This window comes from Panthera onca, chromosome D1 (assembly GCF_046562875.1).
Source record: "Panthera onca isolate mPanOnc1 chromosome D1, mPanOnc1 haplotype 2, whole genome shotgun sequence".
Taxonomy (NCBI): domain Eukaryota; kingdom Metazoa; phylum Chordata; class Mammalia; order Carnivora; family Felidae; genus Panthera; species Panthera onca.
In genome coordinates this window covers 114886285-114908565 of record NC_138348.1, presented here as the reverse complement: position 1 = coordinate 114908565, position 22281 = coordinate 114886285, and the positions used below count along the sequence as shown (strand labels likewise).

Here is a 22281-nt window from a genome sequence, read left to right as displayed (position 1 = left end):
GCTGGGGCCAGTCTCCCCAAAACGCCCACTCCCAGGGTGGAAATGCTTCCTTTTCAAAATTCTTTCAAGGAGGCTACTGCACCTGGCCACACACAGTCCCCTGTGGAGTGGGTGCCTAATGTGAGTCATAGCTTCTAAAACAGCAAAGGCTTTCAAAGTTCTGTGCTGGGGACAGACTGGCCTCCTGGCAGCCTGATCAGGAGCATGGGCTCGAACCTACGGTCCTTCATTTCAATAGCAGGCCTCATTTTGAGGCTGGGCTGCCCATGGGTGGGCCCATGGGGCTGCCCATGGGTGGGCCCTCCCTCTTCCAGCCTCTGCCTTGGCATGTGCAGTGGGCCCCTGACAGTCTGGCTCAGCTCATACAGGGGCAGTCAGCCACTTCTGTCACCCTGCAGTTTTTTGTTTTTGTTTTGTTTCTTTGTTTGGTTTTTGGCTGGCTACCCATGCCAGTGGCCAGGCCCTGCTCTGGCAGGGCAATCCATGTCCCTATGGTGGAACAGACTCAGTGTGATGGTTAAGGATTGGAAAAAAAGACAGGTGCCAGATACCCCTAACAGCTTTTCCTGTTACCAGCCCCATTTGTCTCATCTTGCCCTGTTTCAGGCCCCTGGCTACACTGACTGCACCACCTAGACCGGGGCATCTACACACTGTGAGCTGGTTTGGAGCTACAGGGGTCACTCCAGCCCTGTGAAGATAGGGCCCATTCTCAATCACAGGGAAAGACTTCAGAGTGGATAGCACCCACATCCGTAATATCTTCCTGAGCCTCCATTTAATGGTAGGGATTGTCACTGGCTGCCACTAGAAAAGGTCCCAGGTTTCTCCAGCAGTCAAGGCTGCCTAGGTGTCTGTTATTGGTTTTTACCTAGACCATCCCACAGGTGCCCCACCTGCAGATGCGGTCCAGATTCCTCCAGGTCTGCCTTCAGGGCAAAAAGGTGTTTGTTAGATTTCATCTTAGAGTCAGGCAGAGTCTGCCTATCCCAACGGCTGCCCTGTCCCAGGTCCCTGAGCCCCCTGACATGTTCTGCCAGCTCACATGCCCATCTTCACAGAGTCAGCAGCCTTGCAAGCCTCTAGAGTGAAGCTTGTCCTGACTCCTATGGAGACCACATGCAGGAGAGAAACCTCACCCAGAAAACCTTGCTAAGGCTTTGTTTCCAACTGGCAACCATCAGTCCCCCCTTTCACTCCCGCTGCCTGAGGGGGTGAGGGTTTTCCCAACCATCTAGGCCCCCAGATGTGTCCAGAAGGTGGGCATACTGGCCATCCCTGGCCTTCTGGTCAGGGAGTCTGATTTCTCCCTCTCTGCCTTGTGTGGGTGTAGAGTCAAATCAAGCAAGTTGCCATGACCCTCCCAAGGGCCTGTTCCTGTGCCCTGGGCCCTCCTTACAGCGACCCTACTCCAGTTGTCTGTGTGGTCTGTTAGCTCCTTCAGACCCAGTCAGTCAGTCTTGGGGTGCCTTTCTTCAGCCCTGTGGATTTGGGCTTATCCACAACCAGGCTATAGCTTCCAGGCTATAAGGACACCACCCACCGAAACTCATTCCAGGCTGGCTGCTTTTAACTGGCTACTGTCACTCACCCTTCAGACAGGCTGCACGATGCGTTCCTGGCCTTCTCCAGAACTCAAGGCCCCCAGGTGTTGCTTTTGGCTGGAGTCCAGTGGGCAGGCCCCGATCTGGCAGGGCAAATCCAAGTCCTGCGGGTCTGCCCTAAGGGAGACCAACAGGCCCAATGGTGCAGGTTCAGTCTTCAATGAAGCCTGCCCAATGGTGCAGGTTCAGGCTGCCATGAACCCCCCAACAGTTCCCACTGTCCCCGCCCCCAGCCTGGCTGGACATTGTCCTGTTCTGGGTCCTGGCTCCCCTGACCTGCTCCACCTGCCCTCACACAGTCAGCATGCTGGTGGCTGGCCCCAGGCTGCCAGGCGTATTCTAAGCCTGTGAACATCTGACCTGACCCGTCTACCTGCACAGCATCCAGGGTGCAGAGGCCACACTCTGAATGGCCTTCTGGGCTTCCTTTGATACTAAGGACTGTTGATCCCTTTGGGGACTAGCACCTTCTGTGGGGTCTGAGGCTTCTTCAGCAGTCAAGGCCTCCAGGTATCTCTTCTCAGAGGGGACCTCCCTACCTCCCATGGGGCCATGCCAAGGTCCTCCAGATTCTTCCATGTCTGCCTTCAGGAAAGACATGCACATTTGTGGAGTTGGAAGCTGAAGTTGGAGGCAGAAGCCAACGGCTCCCAGTTTCCTCCTTCTGTGGCCTGGCATCTCCCTACAGCTGCCTCCTTGCAGGTTCCTGGGTCTACTGGCTTGCAGGGCCTGCAAGCTCACTCTGACCCTGTCAGGGAGCCTTGAGGAGCCTGGGAACTCCAGGTCTGTGGAGCTAGGGCCAGCCCTCAGACCCCTTAGAGCCTCAAGGGTGCAGTGACCACACGCAGCCAGCATCTTTCTGATGGGTGGGGGTGGGGTACAGTTTTCTAGTTCCAACCATCACCCTCCATTTGCACAGGCTGCCTGATGGGGTGTCAGTCACTTATAGAACTGGAGGCTCCTGGAGTCTCATGTGGCTGGCTACCCACAGATCGTGAGCTCTGGCAGTGTACACAGTGCTCCTACAGGCAGAGTCTTGCATAAGGAAAAGGATATTGTGCGAAGAACTTCTTTGCCTTTCAGGTAGTCGAGTGAGGATGTGTTCCATCAATCCACCTCTGCCATGGCTGGAACCCCCACTGTGACTATGGGTCTCTCTCAGCAGAGGACCACCCTGTGTACCCACTATCTCTAGAAAAAAGGGCAAAACTAGGCCCTATAGAGTATGTAGATGCTCCAAATGCCACACCCTCTCTTCCTGGAGCATCCCTGGAGCCTGTGGACAGGGAGCAGGGAAATTCTGGCTGATGCCTGTCCGCATTGTTCTCATGGATGCAATTCACCACCTGAACTGCAGTCACTACTCCACCAACACTGACACCATCTGGATGGAAACAGAAACACACCACAGCAGCCAGATCAGACAAGGCCCAGTGCAGAACTTGGCTGCTTGGCTGGTGATCACTCATGAGCATGTAATCCATTAGATGGAGAGCTGGGCTGTTCTAAAGGGATGAACAATGAGAAGCCGAAAGGTGGATGATCATCAATAAGCCTCTGTGGGGTCAAGATTATGTGGAAAGACATTTGGGTTTATCTGCAAGACCCTGAGGTGGTCCTCACTGTTTTTCATATTCTGGCTCATAAGGCACTGACAGCTGCTGGTAATCAGGCAGCAGATCCCCCAGATGAGGCATGAACCCCATAGCAACAGACTTTTCATAGAGATATTGCAGGCTGGGCACTTAGACAGAGTGGCCAACACAGTACCTGGATGGGTGGCACATTGCCACTGATCCCAGGTGCCCTTGAAGCCCAGTGATTCGGTTAACACAGTGACACAATGCCCTGTGTGTTGTCAACAATGCCCAACACAACTGCCAAAGAAGCTCTGAAGCTTCCACTCCGGCTCTCAGCCGGGATGAGATCAGCAAACTAATTATAACAGCCCTCTCCCTCCAAGTGAAGATTGTAAATATGCCTTAGTTTGTGCAGACACTGCATGTGGCCTAATGCAAGCTTTCCCCTGTTGTCATGGAAACCGGGCTGCAAACACTAGGGGACCAGAGCAGCTGAGGACCATGTATTGATAAGCTCACTGAATAGTGATCAAGGGGTTGACATTTCAAAGATCATAATGTGCACGACTAAGGACAAGAATGTGGCAGTGAGTGGGGGTTTCATCTTCTCTTCTGCATCCCACAAGCAGCAGCTTTGGAAGAGAGAACAACGGAGTATTCAAGGATCAGATTAAATTAGTAACAGGTAAAACCACCTAGCGTGGGTGGACTAAAGTACTATCCATTCTTTAATTCATTTGAATTAAAGATGAATTCAACAAGTAGGGTCTCTTGTCTCATATGCCACACAGGAAACCCCTGCTGAAGCACCCAATACTGTAAGGGTATGGAAGTTACAGGACTCAGCCACTGCCCTGATCAATGTGCATGCTGGAGAGAACAGCAAGCCAGATCACACCTCAGAAAGGAATTTGTACTTGAATTTGCAATGGGAAGTCCTGCTGGCATAGGCAAGTTATTTTGCACCCCTGAACGATGGGAAACTAGTCAGTCGCCACCAGGATCCCACTGTACTGTTTCAGTGAAACCTGTTACAATGCACTGTACCTGGAATGGAACATATGCCATAAAAAGAGGGGAGAAGGTCAGGGTTCTGGTCTGCCAGATCCTCCCCACAGTTCATCTCTTGACACCTGACAGGACTGTCTTCCATGGCCAACGTCAGTGGCACACACAACCTGGTCAAATTCCTAGAAAGGCAGCCATACTAACATCTAAAGATCAGGCCACAAAGGTCACTCTTGTAGAAGGGAGAGACCTCCTCCATGCAAATTCCTACTATTTCTCTTTTTGACCTTAGACTCTGCTGCTCCCGTGGTGTCCAGTCACATGATGAGCACCTAAAGAATATACTTTCCTAGAGAGAGCCCACTCATGCAGGAAATCAATTCAAGTGTTCAGTACACGGGCACCTGCCCTCTCTAGTTCAACAGGATTGCCATGCTAGGTATTGCCTCTCCAAGAGACAAATTGCAAGGCCCTAAAGCATCACATTAATTGAGAACAAGGTAGGTCGAGCACCCTCGTTTCATCTGATATTATCAGTAGTGTATTGATAACACCGGTCATGGGTATTCTTTTTCTATTCAACAACCTATAAAGGCATCCCATCAAATCACTCACTGGAAAGGGCCTAGAAAGACCACCATCAGACCCAAACGAGGGTATGCTCAGGTTAGGAATGGGCTTATGTGGCTTTGGCTATGGACCATTATATCAGGGCACCCCTTTGTTGAAAACAGAAATACCACTCTCAACAAAATCAACCCAATTGCACCAACAATGTGGATGGATACCACTGAGACTACATCCATCCTGTCATATGAAGGGAGAGTGACTGGTTGGCAATGACTGGTCACAACACCCAGGTATTTGGAGGGTAGCCCCTAATGGGATCCCACGGTTTTGTGGCACAAAGATCTGGCCATGTCTTCCAGTTGGGTGCTGAGTCACTGGACCTTTGTTTTCCCTAAGCATAACAGTTGACAACCTCCCTCTCCTTCAAGCAGATGCACATACTTGCTGTTTCACAGCTACCGGGCTGCTGTCTTTGTTTGCTCCACTGGCTTTGCTGCCATTGCAGCACAGAAAGCCCTTACTGAATTCACTCAGTAACTCTTGAGGGACAACCAAAAAAAAAAAAAAGCCTGCCTTTGCCAAACATCGAAATGTCTCTAATGAAAACAGTAGTCCTCTAAAATACAGTGACCTTGGACACTGCTGTTGTCTTGCAAGGAGGCACCTGTGCCATTATCCAAATAGAATGTTGTGTGTTCATGCGTGAGGAGGCTGCTAATGTATCATATTTCTTAAATCACATGAGGACATAAGTGAATGCCCTGAGTAATCCAACCATAGCCATGGGGGTTTAATAAATCAAGGGTTGTTATCATGGGCCTCTTAGTGGAAAAAGCTGCCACTCATTTTCAGAATCACTGTCTTAATCTATGCTTTATCTTGCATGTGCCTCTATTATTGCTGTGGCATCTGCCTCAAATGCCACCAGATAGCTGGCACAGGAGCCATCTCCATGCTAGTGAAACCCCTTCTTGACTGCTCAGGGCACATTGTAGAAGAGAGATTAACATGAGACTAACTGCTGCTCACAGAGGTTGGCGTTTTGGTAAAAGGTCACTGACAGGATATTACCAACACTTGCCATGATCTGGACCAAGGAATCTGGAGGCTCCTCCTTCGCTTCCCTGTCCTTGGAATGTGGGTTTTGCTCACCTTCCCCACTCCCAGAGGCTGCCCAAAGGATATGGCCTTGAGATATTGATATGGTGTTGAGACTATGTGGATGATATGCACACACTCTGACTGAACTCTATTACAGCCTCTATGTAAACTTCTAAGATATGGAAGGCAGGTGTGGAGATCTACTCTTTTTGCTGCTCCCAAGACAAGCCATAGATGTAAATTACCTTGCTTCTTAAACCTGCCACCTACCAATCTGGAGTGCTCTGACCCTTCTTTAGTCTCTCCTTGCTCACCGACCAGGGGCTGGTTTCAGATTAAATCTGGGAAGCCCCCAAGGAACTTACAACTGTCACTAATTAGAGCATTAACAATAGATCCATGGACACGATGTCCAGACTTTAACAGAAAAGTGACACTTTGGGGAGCCTGGGTGGCTCAGTTGGTTGAGTGTTTGACTTGGGCTCAGGTCATGATCTCATGATTTATGAGTCTGAACCCTGCATTGGGCTCTGTGCTGACAGCATAGAGCCTGGAGCCTGCTTCCGATTTTGGGTCTCCCTCTCTTTCTGCCCATTCCCCCCGCTCATGTGCACGCGCACACATGCACGTACTGTCAAAAATAAACATTAAAAAAAAGAAAAGTGACACCTTGTATTCTGTACATAGCAAACTTAGCATATAACACACATCGTTATCCTTGGCAGTATATGCCAGTCTTTAAGTTTATACCACATAATTCCTTCCCAGCAACATGGAATTCTCTCTTAATAAACCTTCTCATGATCATATTAGAAGTTATAACGGTAGCCTATGACTGGAAACTTAATAGGCAGGACTTTGTAGACACATACAGATCCCCAAAATGTGCTAAATTTTGTCCAACTTCATTTATGCCCAATGTACAATTTATGCCATATGCAGATTTGCTAAAAAGAAGAAAACCCTTACAATTCCTTGTTGAACTGGTAGAAGGTTTAACTGGAGGAACAGTGGCAGCCACTTTTTCTCAAATGCAAATCAACCAAACCACATTAAGTTTTAAATAGTTTGAAAAAAAACAAGCTCAATTTCACACAGACGTTATGTCAGCTTTGTCATCGCTGGGTACACAGATGGATAAAATTAGCAATATATTACAAAATATAAGTGAATTTCACACAGAATTAAACAAAGTGATAGAAATTTGGCATAAGGCAAACGGAGAAATCACAAAAAATAACAACATATTCAAAATTGACATGAAAGAGGTTTCTCTAATTGTTGCAGTCAAGATTGGCTGATACCAGGAATACTCTTACAACAGCTATAATCTTGGGGGCAATCCTGGTTGTCCGAGATGCCAGACAACCTGGCCACAAGTGAATACCACACATCCTAATGACTGCGATTCCTTGGGTAACCGTGATATTAGAGTACTGACATTTGAAGGAGGAAACATGACATTGGCTTACCACCTCTTTGTGGTTCCACAGTATCAAAGGGGAGCGCAGAGTGAACCTACAGGCCACAGGAGACCCTTTAGGATGGAAGGATAACATGTTCTTATAGAGATTGTGGAATGGAATGAAATTACCCTGTAACTCTTAGGCCTTTGACTTTGCCTATGGTATGAGTAGTTATGAATATGACCTTGATGCCTCAACCAGTTACACGTAATACAGGAACTTGGTCCAGTATAGTATGCTCTAAGCCAAGCCTCAGCCTAACCTACTAGAAACAAAAGAAGAAAACAACACAAAACGATGAGATGTATACAATTAGAATGGGTCATGAATGCGACAAAAGAAGAAAATATTACCAGACATCAGAGAAGATAAAGGAACTATTAAAATAACCAGGGTAGGAGCACCAGGGTGGCCTAGTCAGTTAAACATCCGACTTTGGCTCAGGTCATGATCTCACGGTTTGTGGGTTCAAGCCCCATGTCGGGCTCTGTGCTGACAGCTTAGAGCCTGCTGTGTGCCAGATTCTGTGTGCGTGTCTCTCTCTGTGCCCCTCCCCCTCCCCCACTCATGCTCTGTCTCTCCCTCTCCCTCTCCAAAATAAACAAACATTAAAAAATGTTTTTAATAAATAAAATAGCCAGAGTAATATTTCACATTAAGCTTCCAAAAATTAATCTGATAAACCTAAGTAATATATTAGAAAAGTGAAGACAATAAAGAAATATTTGGAAGTTGAGACTGAAAAAATAATTTTGCAGGAATTGAAAAGAGAAAAAAAAATAGTCATTCTCTAAGATATTGACAGCCCTGATTCTAATGTTATGGCAACCAAACATGTCCTAGATGGTGCTGTGCAAGCTAGTACCCCAGAGTGCCTTATAAAAATGATCTTTCCTTGGAAGCCTAATTGTCAAGGAACTTAACTGACTGGCTTAACAAGTTTAACTTTTGATCATTTGATAATTGGATACAGGACCTTGCTAACGGTCTCATTCTCGTGCTTATATTGATCATATTAAAGATACAGTTCCTTAAACTGATCATCAAATTATGGTGTACGTGTTTGTGATGAAGATTATAAGTGATGTAGAATCACAGGGTGGATGGATATTTCTGAGAACTAGAGTCTGTATAGGATATTAGGCCCTAGTATGAACTGGTGTGTGAGTGATTTGAAATCACAAGATAGATTGTGTGTTGGTTTGATATAATTTCAAATCCACTCATTTATGTCAAAGACAAAAAAATACTGTTTTTTATATTGAAGTTGTTTTGATATAAGAATGCAGTAGTTGTATTGGGATGTCATTGTCTCATCTGCTCTCGCCCCTAAGAAGTCAGCAGCTCAGCTGCTGTGGGGGCCCCGCTGGAGGCTCATCAGTGAAGATGTAGGAAGAAGCAACCATGACAAGGGAACAGAGTATAAATACTGAGAGTTGGGAGACTACCTGAGAGTGTTCCGTCTGGACATGGCTACTATTTGCTGATTTCAGATCTCTCTCCAAAGACCTTATAACTACTCATACCTGCCACAGGAAAGGAGACAGGCAGTGGTGAAAGCCATGCAGAGGCCCCTTAGCCAAGTGCACCTCACTCATCAACACCAGACTCTCCTTCCCTAGAAACAAGCTCCAGGAACACCAAAATTCACTTTGACTCTAGCAGCTGGAGGTCAGCTCTTAGTTGGAAAAGGTGCCTCCCCATGTGCCAATTCCTATAAAATTATACCTTGAGGGGCGCCTGGGTGGCTCAGTCGGTTAAGCGTCCGACTTCGGCTCAGGTCACGATCTCGCTGTCCGTGGGTTCGAGCCCCGCGTCGGGCTCTGTGCTGACAGCTCAGAGCCTGGAGCCTGTTTCAGATTCTGTGTCTCCCTCTCTCTGTGACCCTCCCCCGTTCATGCTCTGTCTCTCTCTGTCTCAAAAATAAATAAACGTTAAAAAAATTTTTTTTTAAATTACACCTTGAGTAAATTTGAACTTGATTCCTTTCATCTCCCCTTGCCTGCAACAATAGTGTGATTAACTTAGCATTAGTTCAGACCATGTGATTTCTTTAATGGTAAATTTAAAAGCATTAATTGTCTGGAGATACCTGCACAGTGAACCAGTGTGGGAAAGGGAAACAAAAGGCAAGAGAAATAAAAGCAAGCATGAACTATTGGGATTTCATCAAGATAAAAATCTTCTGCACAGCAAAGCAAACAATCAACAAAACTAAAAGGCAGCCTACAGAATGGGAGAAGATAGTTGCAAATGACATATCAGATAAAGGGTTGGTATCCAAAATCTATAAAGAACTTATCAAACTTGACACACCAAAAACAAATAATTCTGTTAAAAAAAAAATGGGCAGAAGACACAAATAGATACTTTTCCAAAGGAGACATCCAGATGGCTAACACACATGAAAAGATGCTCAACATCACTCATCATCAGGGAAATACAAATCAAAACCATGATGAGATATCACCTCACACCAGTCGGAATAGCTAAAATTAACAACTCAGGCAACCACAGATGTTGGCAAGGATGCAGAGAAAGGGGAACCCTTTTTCACTGTTGCTGGGAATGCACACTGATGCAGCCACTCTGGAAAACAGTATGGAGGTTCCTCAAAAAATAAAAAATAGAACTGCCCTATAAGCCAGCAACTGCACTACAGATATTTACCCAAAGGATACAAAATGATACAATACTGCTGATTCGGAGGGGCGTGCACATCCCAATGTTTATAGCAGTGCTATCAACAATAAACAAACTATAGAAAGAACCCAAATGTCCATCCACTGATGAATGGAAAAAGAAGATGTGGTGTATACATACAATGGAATATTACTCAGCCATCAAAAATAATGAAATCTTGTCATTTGAAGAGACATGGATGGAGTTTGAATGTATTATGCTAAGCAAAATAAGTCAGTCAGAGAAAGATAAATACCATATGATCTTACTTATATGTAGAATTTAAGAAACAAAACAGATGAGCATATGGGAATGGGGGGAATTTTAAAAAAGAGGAGACAGGGAAAGAAACCACGAGAGACTCTTAAATATAGAGAACTGAGGGTTAATGGAGGAAGGAGGATGGGGCATGGGCTAGATGGGTAATGGGCATTAAGGCATTTGTGCTGAGCACTGGGTGTGTATGTAAGTGATGAATCACTGAATTCTGCTCCTGAAACCAACATTTCCCTGTATATTAACTAAAATTTAAATTTCAAAATTTTAAAAAGATACGTTGGCAAAGACAGTATTAATCTGAGCATCATTTGCTTCCCCAAACCCAAAAGACTTCAGTGGAAACATGCAAATTTGTGTAGATTAACGCTTGGAAGTAGGCAGATGCCATGTACTCCACTAGGCTACTTCCGTGACGTGGCCTCTCCAGACACTTGCCCTGTACCAGATCCCTAGACACCTTCCCCTGCATGGCTCCAGGATGCTCAGTAGGCACCCCATCAGCCCACAGACGGTAGTCGGGTGTTATCTGAGACTGTGGAGCCAGGCTGGTCACGAATCACACGCGCAACCGCCAGGCCAGAGGGAGCCCACCACCCAAAAAGCTTTCTTAGACATACCTCTCAAGTGGCCAAGCTCAGTCCCCATTTAGAATGGCTGCCTGGTGATCCCAGGCTTACCAGTCCTCAAGGCTCCCAGGTGTCTCTGAGTGAAGGCTATTCTTGCAGCCCAACGAAGTCGTGGAAGGGCAGTGCAGACTCCTCCACCTGCACCTTCATAAAGCATACGCACCACTGTGTAGGATATAATTTGGAACAAGCAGGTGCACTATAAACCCAACAGCCTGCTCCGGAGACCGAGACTCAATAGGCACTTGCCCCCTTCATAGCCGCTGGCTTTGGGAATCACCACAGCTCGCTCCTGCGCAGTACATGCCTTGTCAGCCTGGAGGTAGGGGAGCACTCATTCAGCTGCCTAACCAGCTGGCCAATGGGATCAGCCCCGCCCCAGCCTCAATATCTTTGAGCAGCAGTTTTAAACTGGCTACAATTAGCCGCAATTGGGGCTGGCTGCATAAACAAGCCTCCACGTCCTCCAGAACTCGGCACTCAGGTGTCTCTTATGGGAGGATAACACCGTGAACTCAGATGCACCCGGGCAAAACAGTCCAGTTTCCTTCAATTCTGGCCTAAAGGGAAATACACCCATTTGTGCAGGTTCAGGCTTAAAGGTGGATGGAGTTTATGTGTCACCACCAGCCCATCCTGGAGACGCTGCCACACCCGACTCTTGGCCCACGTCCCGGGCTCCCCTGACAAGGACAGCTGTGCGCTCCATCAGCATCGTAAGACCCACCCCCGACCAGCGATGGTTCAGATTAGCCTGAATCACTTCAACAGCCTCCAGATTTAGGGGTGGAGGGAGGGGAAAGACACCGACCCAACACATTCTGAGGTGACGGCGTGAAGTGGTGAAAGTCAGTCCCCACTGACACTGGTTGCCCGCCTGCCGAGGAGCTCGGGGCTTCCCGGGAATCAAGGCTCCCAAGTGTCCGTTAGAGAAGAATACATCTGCAGCCACAAAGATGCCAACGGCCAGGCACTGCGCACTTTCCAGCTTTACCTCCCAGGGTGACACAGGGGCACCTGCACAGGACAGGGCTTGGGATCACGTAGAGGCCTTGGGCCGCCCAGGGCGCGCTCCTGTAACCGAAACCGTCCACACACAGCCTTCTTCTAGGGCCCTGGCTCCCGGCGCATGCGCAGTCGGCACCCAAGCACGGGATTCTGGGAAGCCGGCTCTCTGGGACAGCCCGCCTTTCCCAACCGCCCTGAAAGCCTCCAGGGGAAAGAGATCCCACCCCAGAGACGGTTGCAGCGATGGCAGCTTCAGTGTGGTGGCACTCAGTCCTCATGTGGCCTGCCCGCCCAATGCGGTCCCTGATTTGCCAACAATCAAGCCTGTCCCGGGGCCCTTTGTGGGGGGAGTCGACAGCCAGCAGGTCCCCACCAGGTGCCAGAAGGCTGTGCAATTACCCTCTGATTTGCGTTCAGGGGAAATATGTGCCTCTGTGATAACTAAGATCACAGGTACCCCCGAATAGCCTGCTCTATGACCCGGCCCTGTCCCAGGTCCCATCGGCCTGAAGATGCACTTCTGCACCTGCCATCCCACTTCCGGCTGCAGGGGACGCTCCTGTTCCTTGGAGCACGGGGTGACCCCCAGAGCACCTGAATGGCCTCACACCAGAGCAGTCTTTGAGAACAGTTCCCAATTGGGCGGGATGCCTGATGCGAGCCCAGGCCCCTCCAGCAAGGGAGGCTCCCAGAGTTCCCTCTGGAGGGTAGCCAGACCATACCTCTGGACCCTCCCTGCCAAGACACTCCAGATTGTTTCCAGCTCTGTCTTCAGGGGCAAAATGAGTGATTGTGTGGGATGTGACTTGAATTGTGCAAAAGTTCTATACCTCAGGTGCCCAGCCCCAGTCTGAGGCTCTGCTTATGGTTGTCCCCTTTAAAGTCCAGGCCATCAGACTCAAGGCACTCCTGCATCCACATTCACCCCACCGTCAGCTGTCTTCTGCCTGTATGTGGGTTAACATTGTCACCAGGCCAGCTTTGCCTTCCATTATCTCCCTTCCTGTTGGTGCCTGGCTGCTTCTCCTGTAGCAACCCCCCCCCTCCCCGCCGCTGCCCTGCCCTCCGAAAGCATGGGGTCTCTACACATATAAGTCAGTTTATAAGAAAAGGCTGGCATGTGATTAATGCTTTATTTTCTACTGCTTCTTGAGTAAAGGGTAACTTTCTTATTAAACATAGTATGAGAAAAAGGAACCGAACGTGTGAAGTTGCTTACGCTCTAAGAGGCGAATGGAAATTAATCAGGAACTACCCAATGTCTGGACAATGCCAACATTACATGGATTTGATACATATGCTAATAAATAAGCTGTGAGCACATAGCAGATATACTAAACCTAAAACAAATGAGTCCACGCTTCATTTTCTACTTTGTGGATGTTGAAGTAGATGTTTCTTTGCAGATGTTTCTTAAGTTTGTTTAGCCATCTAGAATGAATAAACTAAAATAGGCTTCATGGAACTAGCTTGTAGTTCAAAGTCAACTACTTGTATTCTGTTTCTAGTCCTGCTACTGGTAACAGTACCCAGCATATTGCAATAAATATAGTAAATTTTAAACAAAAGTTTTATGAGTGGGGTGTAATATGGCACCTACCCTAAAGCATCTTATGATAACTATTATAAAATGATAAAATAATTATGATCAAAATGATAAATACATATTGAAATTTTCCTCAATATTGTGCAGATATTTTTTTCAAGGATGACATATACCTGACATGAGGGACAACTTTCCATGTCCCTGTCAAGTATTGTTAATTGTCTGTCATTCTTTCCTGCTGACCACTAAAGAGTCTTCAAAATCTTGCGTAACAATATTCCAGACACTTTGTACCACCTGATCAGAGACATGTAAGTTGAAACCTAAATTTTATTAGATTTTATGAGGTTTAAGAGGGGGTGGTATAAAACAATGTAGAAAAGGAATTCAAGAGCCACATCCTTTCTCTACAATTGCTAACATTGGCTGAATGTGGATATTTGCCAAGCACTATTTTCTGAGTCTAAGATATATGAACTCATTTAATCCTTACAAAAACCTAATGAAGGAGATAATGTTAGGTTTTCTTCTTTCTTACCTGTAGAATTAGATAATGAGGCCTAGAAAAGTTAAGAAATTCAGGGAAGAAAAGTCTGCTAGAACTGATACATGAATTCAGCAACGTCACAGGATACAAAATTAATGTACAGAAATCAGTTGTATTTTTATACACCAATAATGAAGCAACAGAAAGACAAATAAAGAAACTGGTCCCATTTACAATTGCACCAAGAATCATAAAATACCTTGGAATAAACCTAACCAAAGATGTAAAAGATCTCTATGCTGAAAACTATAGGAAGCTTATGAAGGAAACTGAAGAAGATACAAAGAAATGGAAAAACATTCCGTGCTCATGGATTGGAAGAATAGATATTGTTAAAATGTCAATACTACCCAAAGCAATCTACACATTCAATGCAATCCCAATCAAAATTGCACGAGCATTCTTCTCGGAGCTAGAACAAGCAATCCTAAAATTTGTATGGAACCACAAAAGACCCCGAATAGCCAAAGTAATATCGAAGAAGAAGACCAAAGCAGGAGGCATCACAATCCCAGACTTTAGCCTCTACTACAAAGCTGTCATCATCAAGACAGCATGGTATTGGCACAAAAACAGATACATAGACCAGTGGAATAGAATAGAGACTCCAGAATTGGACCCACAAATGTATGGCCAACTAATCTTTGACAAAGCAGGGAAGAATAACCAATGGAAAAAAGACAGTCTCTTTAACAAATGGTGCTGGGAGAACTCGACAGCAAAATGCAGAAGAATGAAACTAGACCACTTTCTTACACTATTCACAAAAATAAACTCAAAATGGATGAAGGACCTGAATGTGAGACAGGAAACCATCAAAACCCTAGAGGAGAAAGCAGGAAAAAACCTCTCTGACCTCAGGTGCAGCCATTTCTTACTTGACACATCTCCAAAGGCAAGGGAATTAAAAGCAAAAATGAACTCTTGGGACCTCATGAAGATAAAAAGCTTCTGCACTGCAAAGGAAAAAATCAACAAAACTAAAAGGCAACGAACAGAATGGGAAAAGATATTTGCAAATGACATATCAGACAAAGGGCTAGTATTCAAAATCTATAAAGAACTCACCAAACTCCACACCCGAAAAACAAATAATCCAGTGAAGAAATGGGCAGAAAACATGAATAGACACTTTTCTAAAGAAGACATCCAGATGGCCAACAGGCACATGAAAAGATGCTCCACGTCGCTCCTCATCAGGGAAATACAAATCAAAACCACACTGAGATACTACCTCACGCCGGTCAGAGTGGCTAAAATGAACAAATCAGGAGACTACAGATGCTGGAGAAGATGTGGAGAAATGGGAACTCTCTTGCACTGTTGGTGGGAATGAGAATTGGTGCAGCTGCTCTGGAAAACAGTGTGGAGGTTCCTCAAAAAATTAAAAATAGATCTACCCTATGACCCAGCAAGAGCACTGCTAGGAATTGACCCAAGGGATACAGGAGTGCTGATGCACAGGGGCACTTGTACCCCAATGTTTATAGCAGCACTTTCAGCAATAGCCAAATTATGGGAAGAGCCTAAATGTCCATCAACTGACGAATGGATAAAGATGTGGTTTATATATACAATGGAATACTACTTGGCAATGAGAAAGAATGAAATCTACCCATTTGTAGCAACGTGGATGGAACCGGAGAGTGTTATGCTAAGTGAAATAAGTCAGGCAGAGAAAGACAGATACCATATGTTTTCACTCTTATGTGGGTCCTGAGAAACCTAACAGAAGACCGGGGGGAGAGGTGGGGGGAGGAAAGTTACAGGGAGGGAAGGAGGCAAACCATAAGAGACTCTTAAATACTGAGAACAAACTGAGGGTTGATGGGGGGGTGTGGGAGAGGGGAAAGTGGGTGATGGGCATTGAGGAGGACACCTGTTGGGATGAGCACTGGGTGTTGTATGGAAACCAATTTGACAATAAATTATATATTAAAAAAAAGAAATTCAGGGAAGAATGCACATCTGGTAATCTTCACAGCTGGCATTCAAGCCCACACATTCTGGGTCTCGATCCTATACTCTGAACTACCAGGCTGAAAATAACTGTAGGAGTGGCAGGTAACATATAGTGACTAGAAAAAGTTGGAATCATGAAAAGAAAGAAAGAAATGATAGGACAAGAAAAGAATCAAAAACCAAATCAATATTTATAAGCATAATGTTTTTTGTAGGTTCAAAACTATGCTTTGAAAATGTATTTTACCATATATGTGTATTATGTGCATATACTGGATGTGCATTTTATGAATATATATTATATATTATGATAAACTATATAGATGTATATATGTGTACATACCTTCTTCTACAATAACAAGTCATATCAACAATATGGCAACATGTTAATAGTTTTTGAAATATAAGGAAACACAAAATTTGACCTTTTCCAATTATTCCAAAGGCTAGTCCATTTTCTGAAGAAGAGTGAAGGGTAAATGTCAGGTGGCGAAATCGCAGCATACTGAAAAGGTTAAGGCAGAAGCAGAGTGTTGCTATAGTTCTTTCAGTCTGAGACATGATAATGAGTAAACTTATTTTATTCTGAAATAATTCTTTATGGTGAAATGAAACTCTATTTTCCTGGACAATGATTGGAACAAAAATGCAAGATAGTGGAGTTCATGACTCACTTCCCAAATGTCATTACTAAGGTTTTTTCTAATGATTTAGAAAGAAATTCATAATGTTTGTGCATTTCCTTGAGCACCTGCCTGTCTACCTACTGTTTATTGGTGGACAGTGACAAAAGCCTATGGCTTGCAGTATAGACATTATAAACAGAAAAAAGGTGGACATTTTTTCAGATTTTGTACCTACTTTTTTTTCATGGTTTTTACTTCAATGTTCTAGATAACATCGTACTTAAGGTGTAACTGTTATGAACATGATCTGGTAGGTGTAATTCCCCTTAACGTCGAATGAGGTGGCTATTTAATATGTCATTTTCATAAGAGTCTGAAAAACATGAATCAATAGCCCTATGATCCACTTACCCTGGATAAATTATCCATCACATGACTAAGCAAAAAAAAAAAAAAAAAATCATACAGTTGGTCAGTGTCTCTAGCTATTTTCTCTTAGCTTTTGTTAACTAACAAAAACCCAACCAATTACACTTTAAAGATTTAACTGGCTCTATGAACCCGTTCGTCAACCAGGCAGCAGCCCTGTAGCAAGTAGAGGGGAGCTCCAAAGGGCTACACAAAAGTAAAGGTTTTTAAAGATAGAAGGGGAATGGAAAAAAGGAATTAGCAAAGAATCCATTATTTTAGGCAAGGTCGCCCTTGTAAGGGGAATTAAAGGAGACTGTCAGTACATTTCCTAGTGCTTACCAGGAAATCCCCATGTTGACTGGTTAAAGGTTACATTCCTGGGGGTTGAAGCTGTAGTTAGGTTAGGTACTAAGTCTTGGTTTGCTGATATGGGGCCTTAACTAAGTGACACCATTTGGGGCCTATGGTTTTCTTTTTAACAGTACAAAAATCTCAAAAATTGATTCCAACATAAAAGTTTTTTATAACTTGTGACTAGGTGTTACCATTGAATTCATCCTGGGAAGATGCTTGAAAAAGTGACTGTGGAGACTTTCATGGCTGTAGCTGTAATATATACAGAGTAAAGAAGAAAATTCAATCAATCATTATAATGATTAGAAAAAAAATAATCTGCGTTAGCCAGGTCTTCCAGAGCTTTCGTGGAAGGCTAGTCACATATAAAAGTAAAGACTCACACTATGAGTCAACATTTTGTACAGTAACAGATGTTTAGCTATTTTCAACTTCCATCCCTGTTAGGATACTAGACTATACTCCTACACAACCTTTGAGTAACTTGCTCAGTCGGAAAGCTCATTAGATAGGGTTCCTGAGTACAATGTAGAGGTGTGGGTTAGGAATTCATATTCCTTTCTGCTTCTCCAGTGACTCAATCTGCACACTTTATACCAAAGGGCAGAGACTCTAGTGTAGGAACCCATCTCTGGCACCATCCAGTGTAGCTGTGGGGACCATTGGCGTGACTCTCATAACCACCACCACCCCCCAATTGGCACACAATGATGAAGGAAAATTTCAGACTGAAGAAGGAGGTCATATCTGCTTGTTAGAACAAATGCAGTTCATACCTAAATGTCACTTGGAGAAACGTCTCTTCCTTGGCCTTGATGCTGGCAGGCTGGGCCAGGAGACCCAGAGGGGGTCTTCAGGACCAGCCAAGAGGGTCCCGGGCCACACCAAGGATGGAAATGAAGCGTGAGCCAGCACGAGGTGAAACCAGAGTTAATTGAAGGTATAGAGAAAATGCAGGTACGGACCGTGTGTCTGGCAGACTCATAAAGGAGACAGTCTTGTCTTTGTTTGGGGTCTGGGTTTTTTTGTTTTGTTTTGTTTTGTTTTGTTTTGAGGATTAGGTCTGGTGCACCTGTCCTCTCAGGCATCCAGAAACTGGTGAGAACAAAGACAAGGGCCCAGCTGTTATTCCCTGGAGCCAGGAGGTCTTAGCATTGAGATGTTTAGTTCTGGAGGTCTGGAATACGGGTATAATAGCTTCATCTGGTCATCCTTACCCGGCCCTTTCTTAGATATTATCTGTTCTAGAGAAATCGTTAACTTCTTGTCTCTCACATGGACAACATTCACTGTTTGCATTCGAGGCATGTGTAGAGGCGGATGCCAGTTCCTTGCAAGAATAGAAGCCAGAAAAGGAGCAAAAAGTCTATTTTTATGGAGTCTTCAGTTTCTCTCAGCCTGAAACTGGAAATTGGTCCTGACAGTGATGCTACGGGTTGGTCGGTCTGCCTGTGGCAAATACTGCCACATGGTCTGGATGGATAGGACAGACTTCTCAAAGTCAATCTGTTCTCCTCACCAAGTTACAGCCACTGGATTTACTATTTCTTTCTGCAGAACCTAGTGTCCCCCACACATGCCCAGCTCTTGGCCCTGCTCACACTGTCTCCACCCCCTAATGTACATCCCCATCTATTATTTTTTTTTAATATGCAATCCTTTCAAAGCCAAATCTTCTCTTTACCCACACCCTTCCATGATTAACACCATTGTCTGTCTCTGCATTGGCAAGTAATGGACTTTAGGGTGTTCAGATACAGCCCATTTTTCCTCACCTGGAGACTGAAAGGTGAGTTTTATAGTGAGACAACCACGCTCCAGTATTTTCTGTCAAGACCACAGGTAAATGTGAAGCCTCTGTTGTGAGGCAAGTCTGGGTTTTGTTCCCAGCTCTGGCACCTATTCTATATTTAAGTTACTTAGTTTCTAAAAGCCTCAGTTTTCTCATTTCTAAAACGAGGGTATTAATAGTGTTTACCTCATACAGTTGTTATCAGCATAAAGTTAGATTAAATTCAATAATGCATGGAAAGCACTTATCATGTGCCTTCACACAGTAGAGACTCAGGAAACCTTTCTTGTAGTTGTGTGTTTTTTATACTCCTGTTTCTTTACTGGGCTGTAAGCTCTTTGAGGTCAGACATTCATTTTTCATTTTTGGTCCCTAGCAAAGTTTTAAGCAGACAGTTGATTCTGGTCACCCATTTGATATACGTAGTAAAACCATACTGAATTTGTGTTAATTCTCAGTTTCAGAGTAATACAAATAGCAGAGTAAAACGAGGCAGTGGGACTTCATTTTGTTCACTGGTAGTAGGTCTGCTATGAGGTGTGACTGTGGCTTGGCCTCCAGGAAGCAGCTGTATGGTCAGAGTCAGACATCACTGTGCTTCCCTCCTTACAAGCGTCCAGAAAGCGCCGAATTTGAGCAGAGAAATATGACCGAGAGAACAGGATGAACAAATACATTTAATCTGATTAATCATTTTATTTTTATATGTTAGGCTGACTACAACATGAATACAAGAGTTAAAGCCAATGGCCTTGACACTTGTGCAGGATAGTCATGCTTATGGCCATCCTCTGACAATATGCCTTTAATTAAGCTCTTGTTGGAATTTTTAAAAACCTTGCTTAAAATGTGGTTGGTTTCTTTTCACGTTCCAATTGAAAGGAAATTGGAAGAGGTGCCAATTTCGTTGTACTCTGAGGAAATCTACTGACTTCAGGACATATTAGTTTTGCACAGTCACAGAGGTAGCACTTGATGACTGAGAAAGCCACAGTCATCCCTGTTGCAGGTCCCAAAACTTTCATCTTGTCGGGTCAACCCAACTTAAAAGACACTGAGTAATGTGAGTATCTTTTCTAGATTCTTTAGAGTCAAGCCCATTTGCTGTCACAGAGCACCCCTTGGCATAGAGGCCAATCTCCTTCATGGTACAACACAAAGCTTTGTGGATGTTAGATTATTTTAACTTGCTAATAGTGCATTTGCTATGAGGCTGATTTTTACAACTTCTGGCTCAAATACTGTCACAAAACATTTGAAAGCCTACCTTTTCTGTATTACTAAATAACTTCTCAGTAAATAATACCCACAAATACAAAATCACTGAGTGCAAATTTCAGTTGTATTTTGTGATCTGGTTACATAAAACTACTTTGACTTAATTCAAAGTTGGGGCTAACTAGATTTTTGTGACTATTTTATCTCTAAAATGAAGTTAAAAATTTGCATTTGAAACCTCTCTTTACTGAATTTAAAGAAACATTTCCAGTTAATACCCAGCATCATTTAAATGTTGGTAGTCTGTGTAGTTGAAAAGATGAACTTTCACTTCTCTCTTTTAATCGTTGTAGATATTGCTTCACATCGTAAGAGCAGCCTACGTGGATGCCTACAAACGCACATCCCTGCTTCATATATTTTGAGGGAGGGTAGAACATACTGAGAATAAAGGTAAGTATTTGCAAGTTCCCTCCACAGTTTCCTTTATACTCAATGCCAAATGCGGGATTTACCTGTAAATGCCTCAAAAAGAGCACATTTTGCTATAATTGGACCAAATAATCATAATCAGTTGTGACTTTGATACTTCTCCAATAAAGGATTCATTATTTGGACAATAATTTTTCAGTCACAGTAAAAATCAAAAGATAAAGAGGTTTTGAGAGTCCATATTGGCTACAAAAGAAAACAGGACAAGCATTTCATACACACTTTTCTATGTGCACTCGCGTGTGTATGCATATGCACATGCACATACACACACAAACCAAACCGTGTTCCCAGCGCTCAGTAGAGGAAGCACTTTTTCACTGTTAAGTGTAACATTTTCAAAGAGGTGAACTGGCAAATTTAGGAAAGATTTAACCCAATTTTGCACAGATATTACCAATCATATTCTGTGAGGGCTTAGAGCAGATGATTAAATGGCATTTTCCAAACAGCTACAGATTATATCTCCCTAGATTTCAGGGCTGGAAGTCACCATCAGGGGATCCATAAGGCAGGCAAGCAGTTACCTGAAATCACCTTCAAGGTAAAGACCACATGGAGAGTGTGCTGTGTCAGCCTCCTACCAGCCAAGACAATCCCCAGGCAGACACCAGATAGCAATCACAGCATCACGATTGTTATGCTCAAGAAAACATCAAATAGTTGGGCATAATTTTCACCATAATCCACAAACTTTAGCCTGAACAATGAAATTTAATCACCAAAAATATTAAATATTAGGGTTTCAGATAATGGAATTTCCCAAGTTATCTTTGGACATTTTCTTGTTTAAAAGATGGTCACAATGGCACTTAAAAAATAAATTGGAAATAATATGGCTTCAGGTAGACAAATAAATAGGATTTTTAATGGACATCTTTGCATTATCTATTGCCTTCCTCTTGCTTTGGTTCCATTGATAATTTCTCCCCAAGTTTTCTAATAAGTTCTGCGAGGTCTTCTGAATTCTGAGTTTTCTCTTCAAGGAGCTCATAGCGGAGGCTTGAGATGTCCTGTTTAATTTCCTTCAGTTCCCCTTTAAAAAACAAGAGAGATAGGAAGTCAACTATAAATATATAATGCAGAGAAACTAGTGATTCTGGAACAGAATGAAATCAGTCAGTTCCACACACATCTGTAGTTTGAATCCTTTCAGAGGAAAAAACTTCCTAATGGGGAAGGTTTCAATTTTCTCAGCTAAAGTTTTTGGTTAATGAAAAGGTTATAGAGAAAAAATGGTGACAAAAGTCCCAAGGAAATTGGAAGAGGTGCCAATTCCGTTGGACTCTGAGGAAATCTGCTGACTTGAGGACCTATTAGTTTTGAACAGTCACAGGGGTAGCACTTGATGGTAGTGCCTTCTACTGAGAAAGCCACAGTCATTACTGTTGCAGGTCCCAAAACTTACA

General features: G+C 44.1%; 1 protein-coding gene across 3 annotated transcripts in view; it reads right to left on the bottom strand.

The window, feature by feature from the left end:
• Positions 1 to 19826: 19826 nt before the first annotated feature.
• The window catches only part of TRPC6 (transient receptor potential cation channel subfamily C member 6), a 130444-nt gene continuing 127989 nt past the window's right edge, over positions 19827 to 22281 (bottom strand). For 2 of the 3 annotated variants that reach the window (XM_078432648.2, XM_078432651.2), the window contains exon 13: positions 19828 to 21908. In XM_078432648.2, coding sequence (XP_078288774.1) covers positions 21757 to 21908 — 152 coding nt within the window. In that variant the 3' untranslated portion in view covers positions 19828 to 21756. Of the gene's footprint in view, positions 21909 to 22281 lie in introns of all 3 variants that reach the window. The other variant, XM_078432650.2, reaches the window with a different exon arrangement.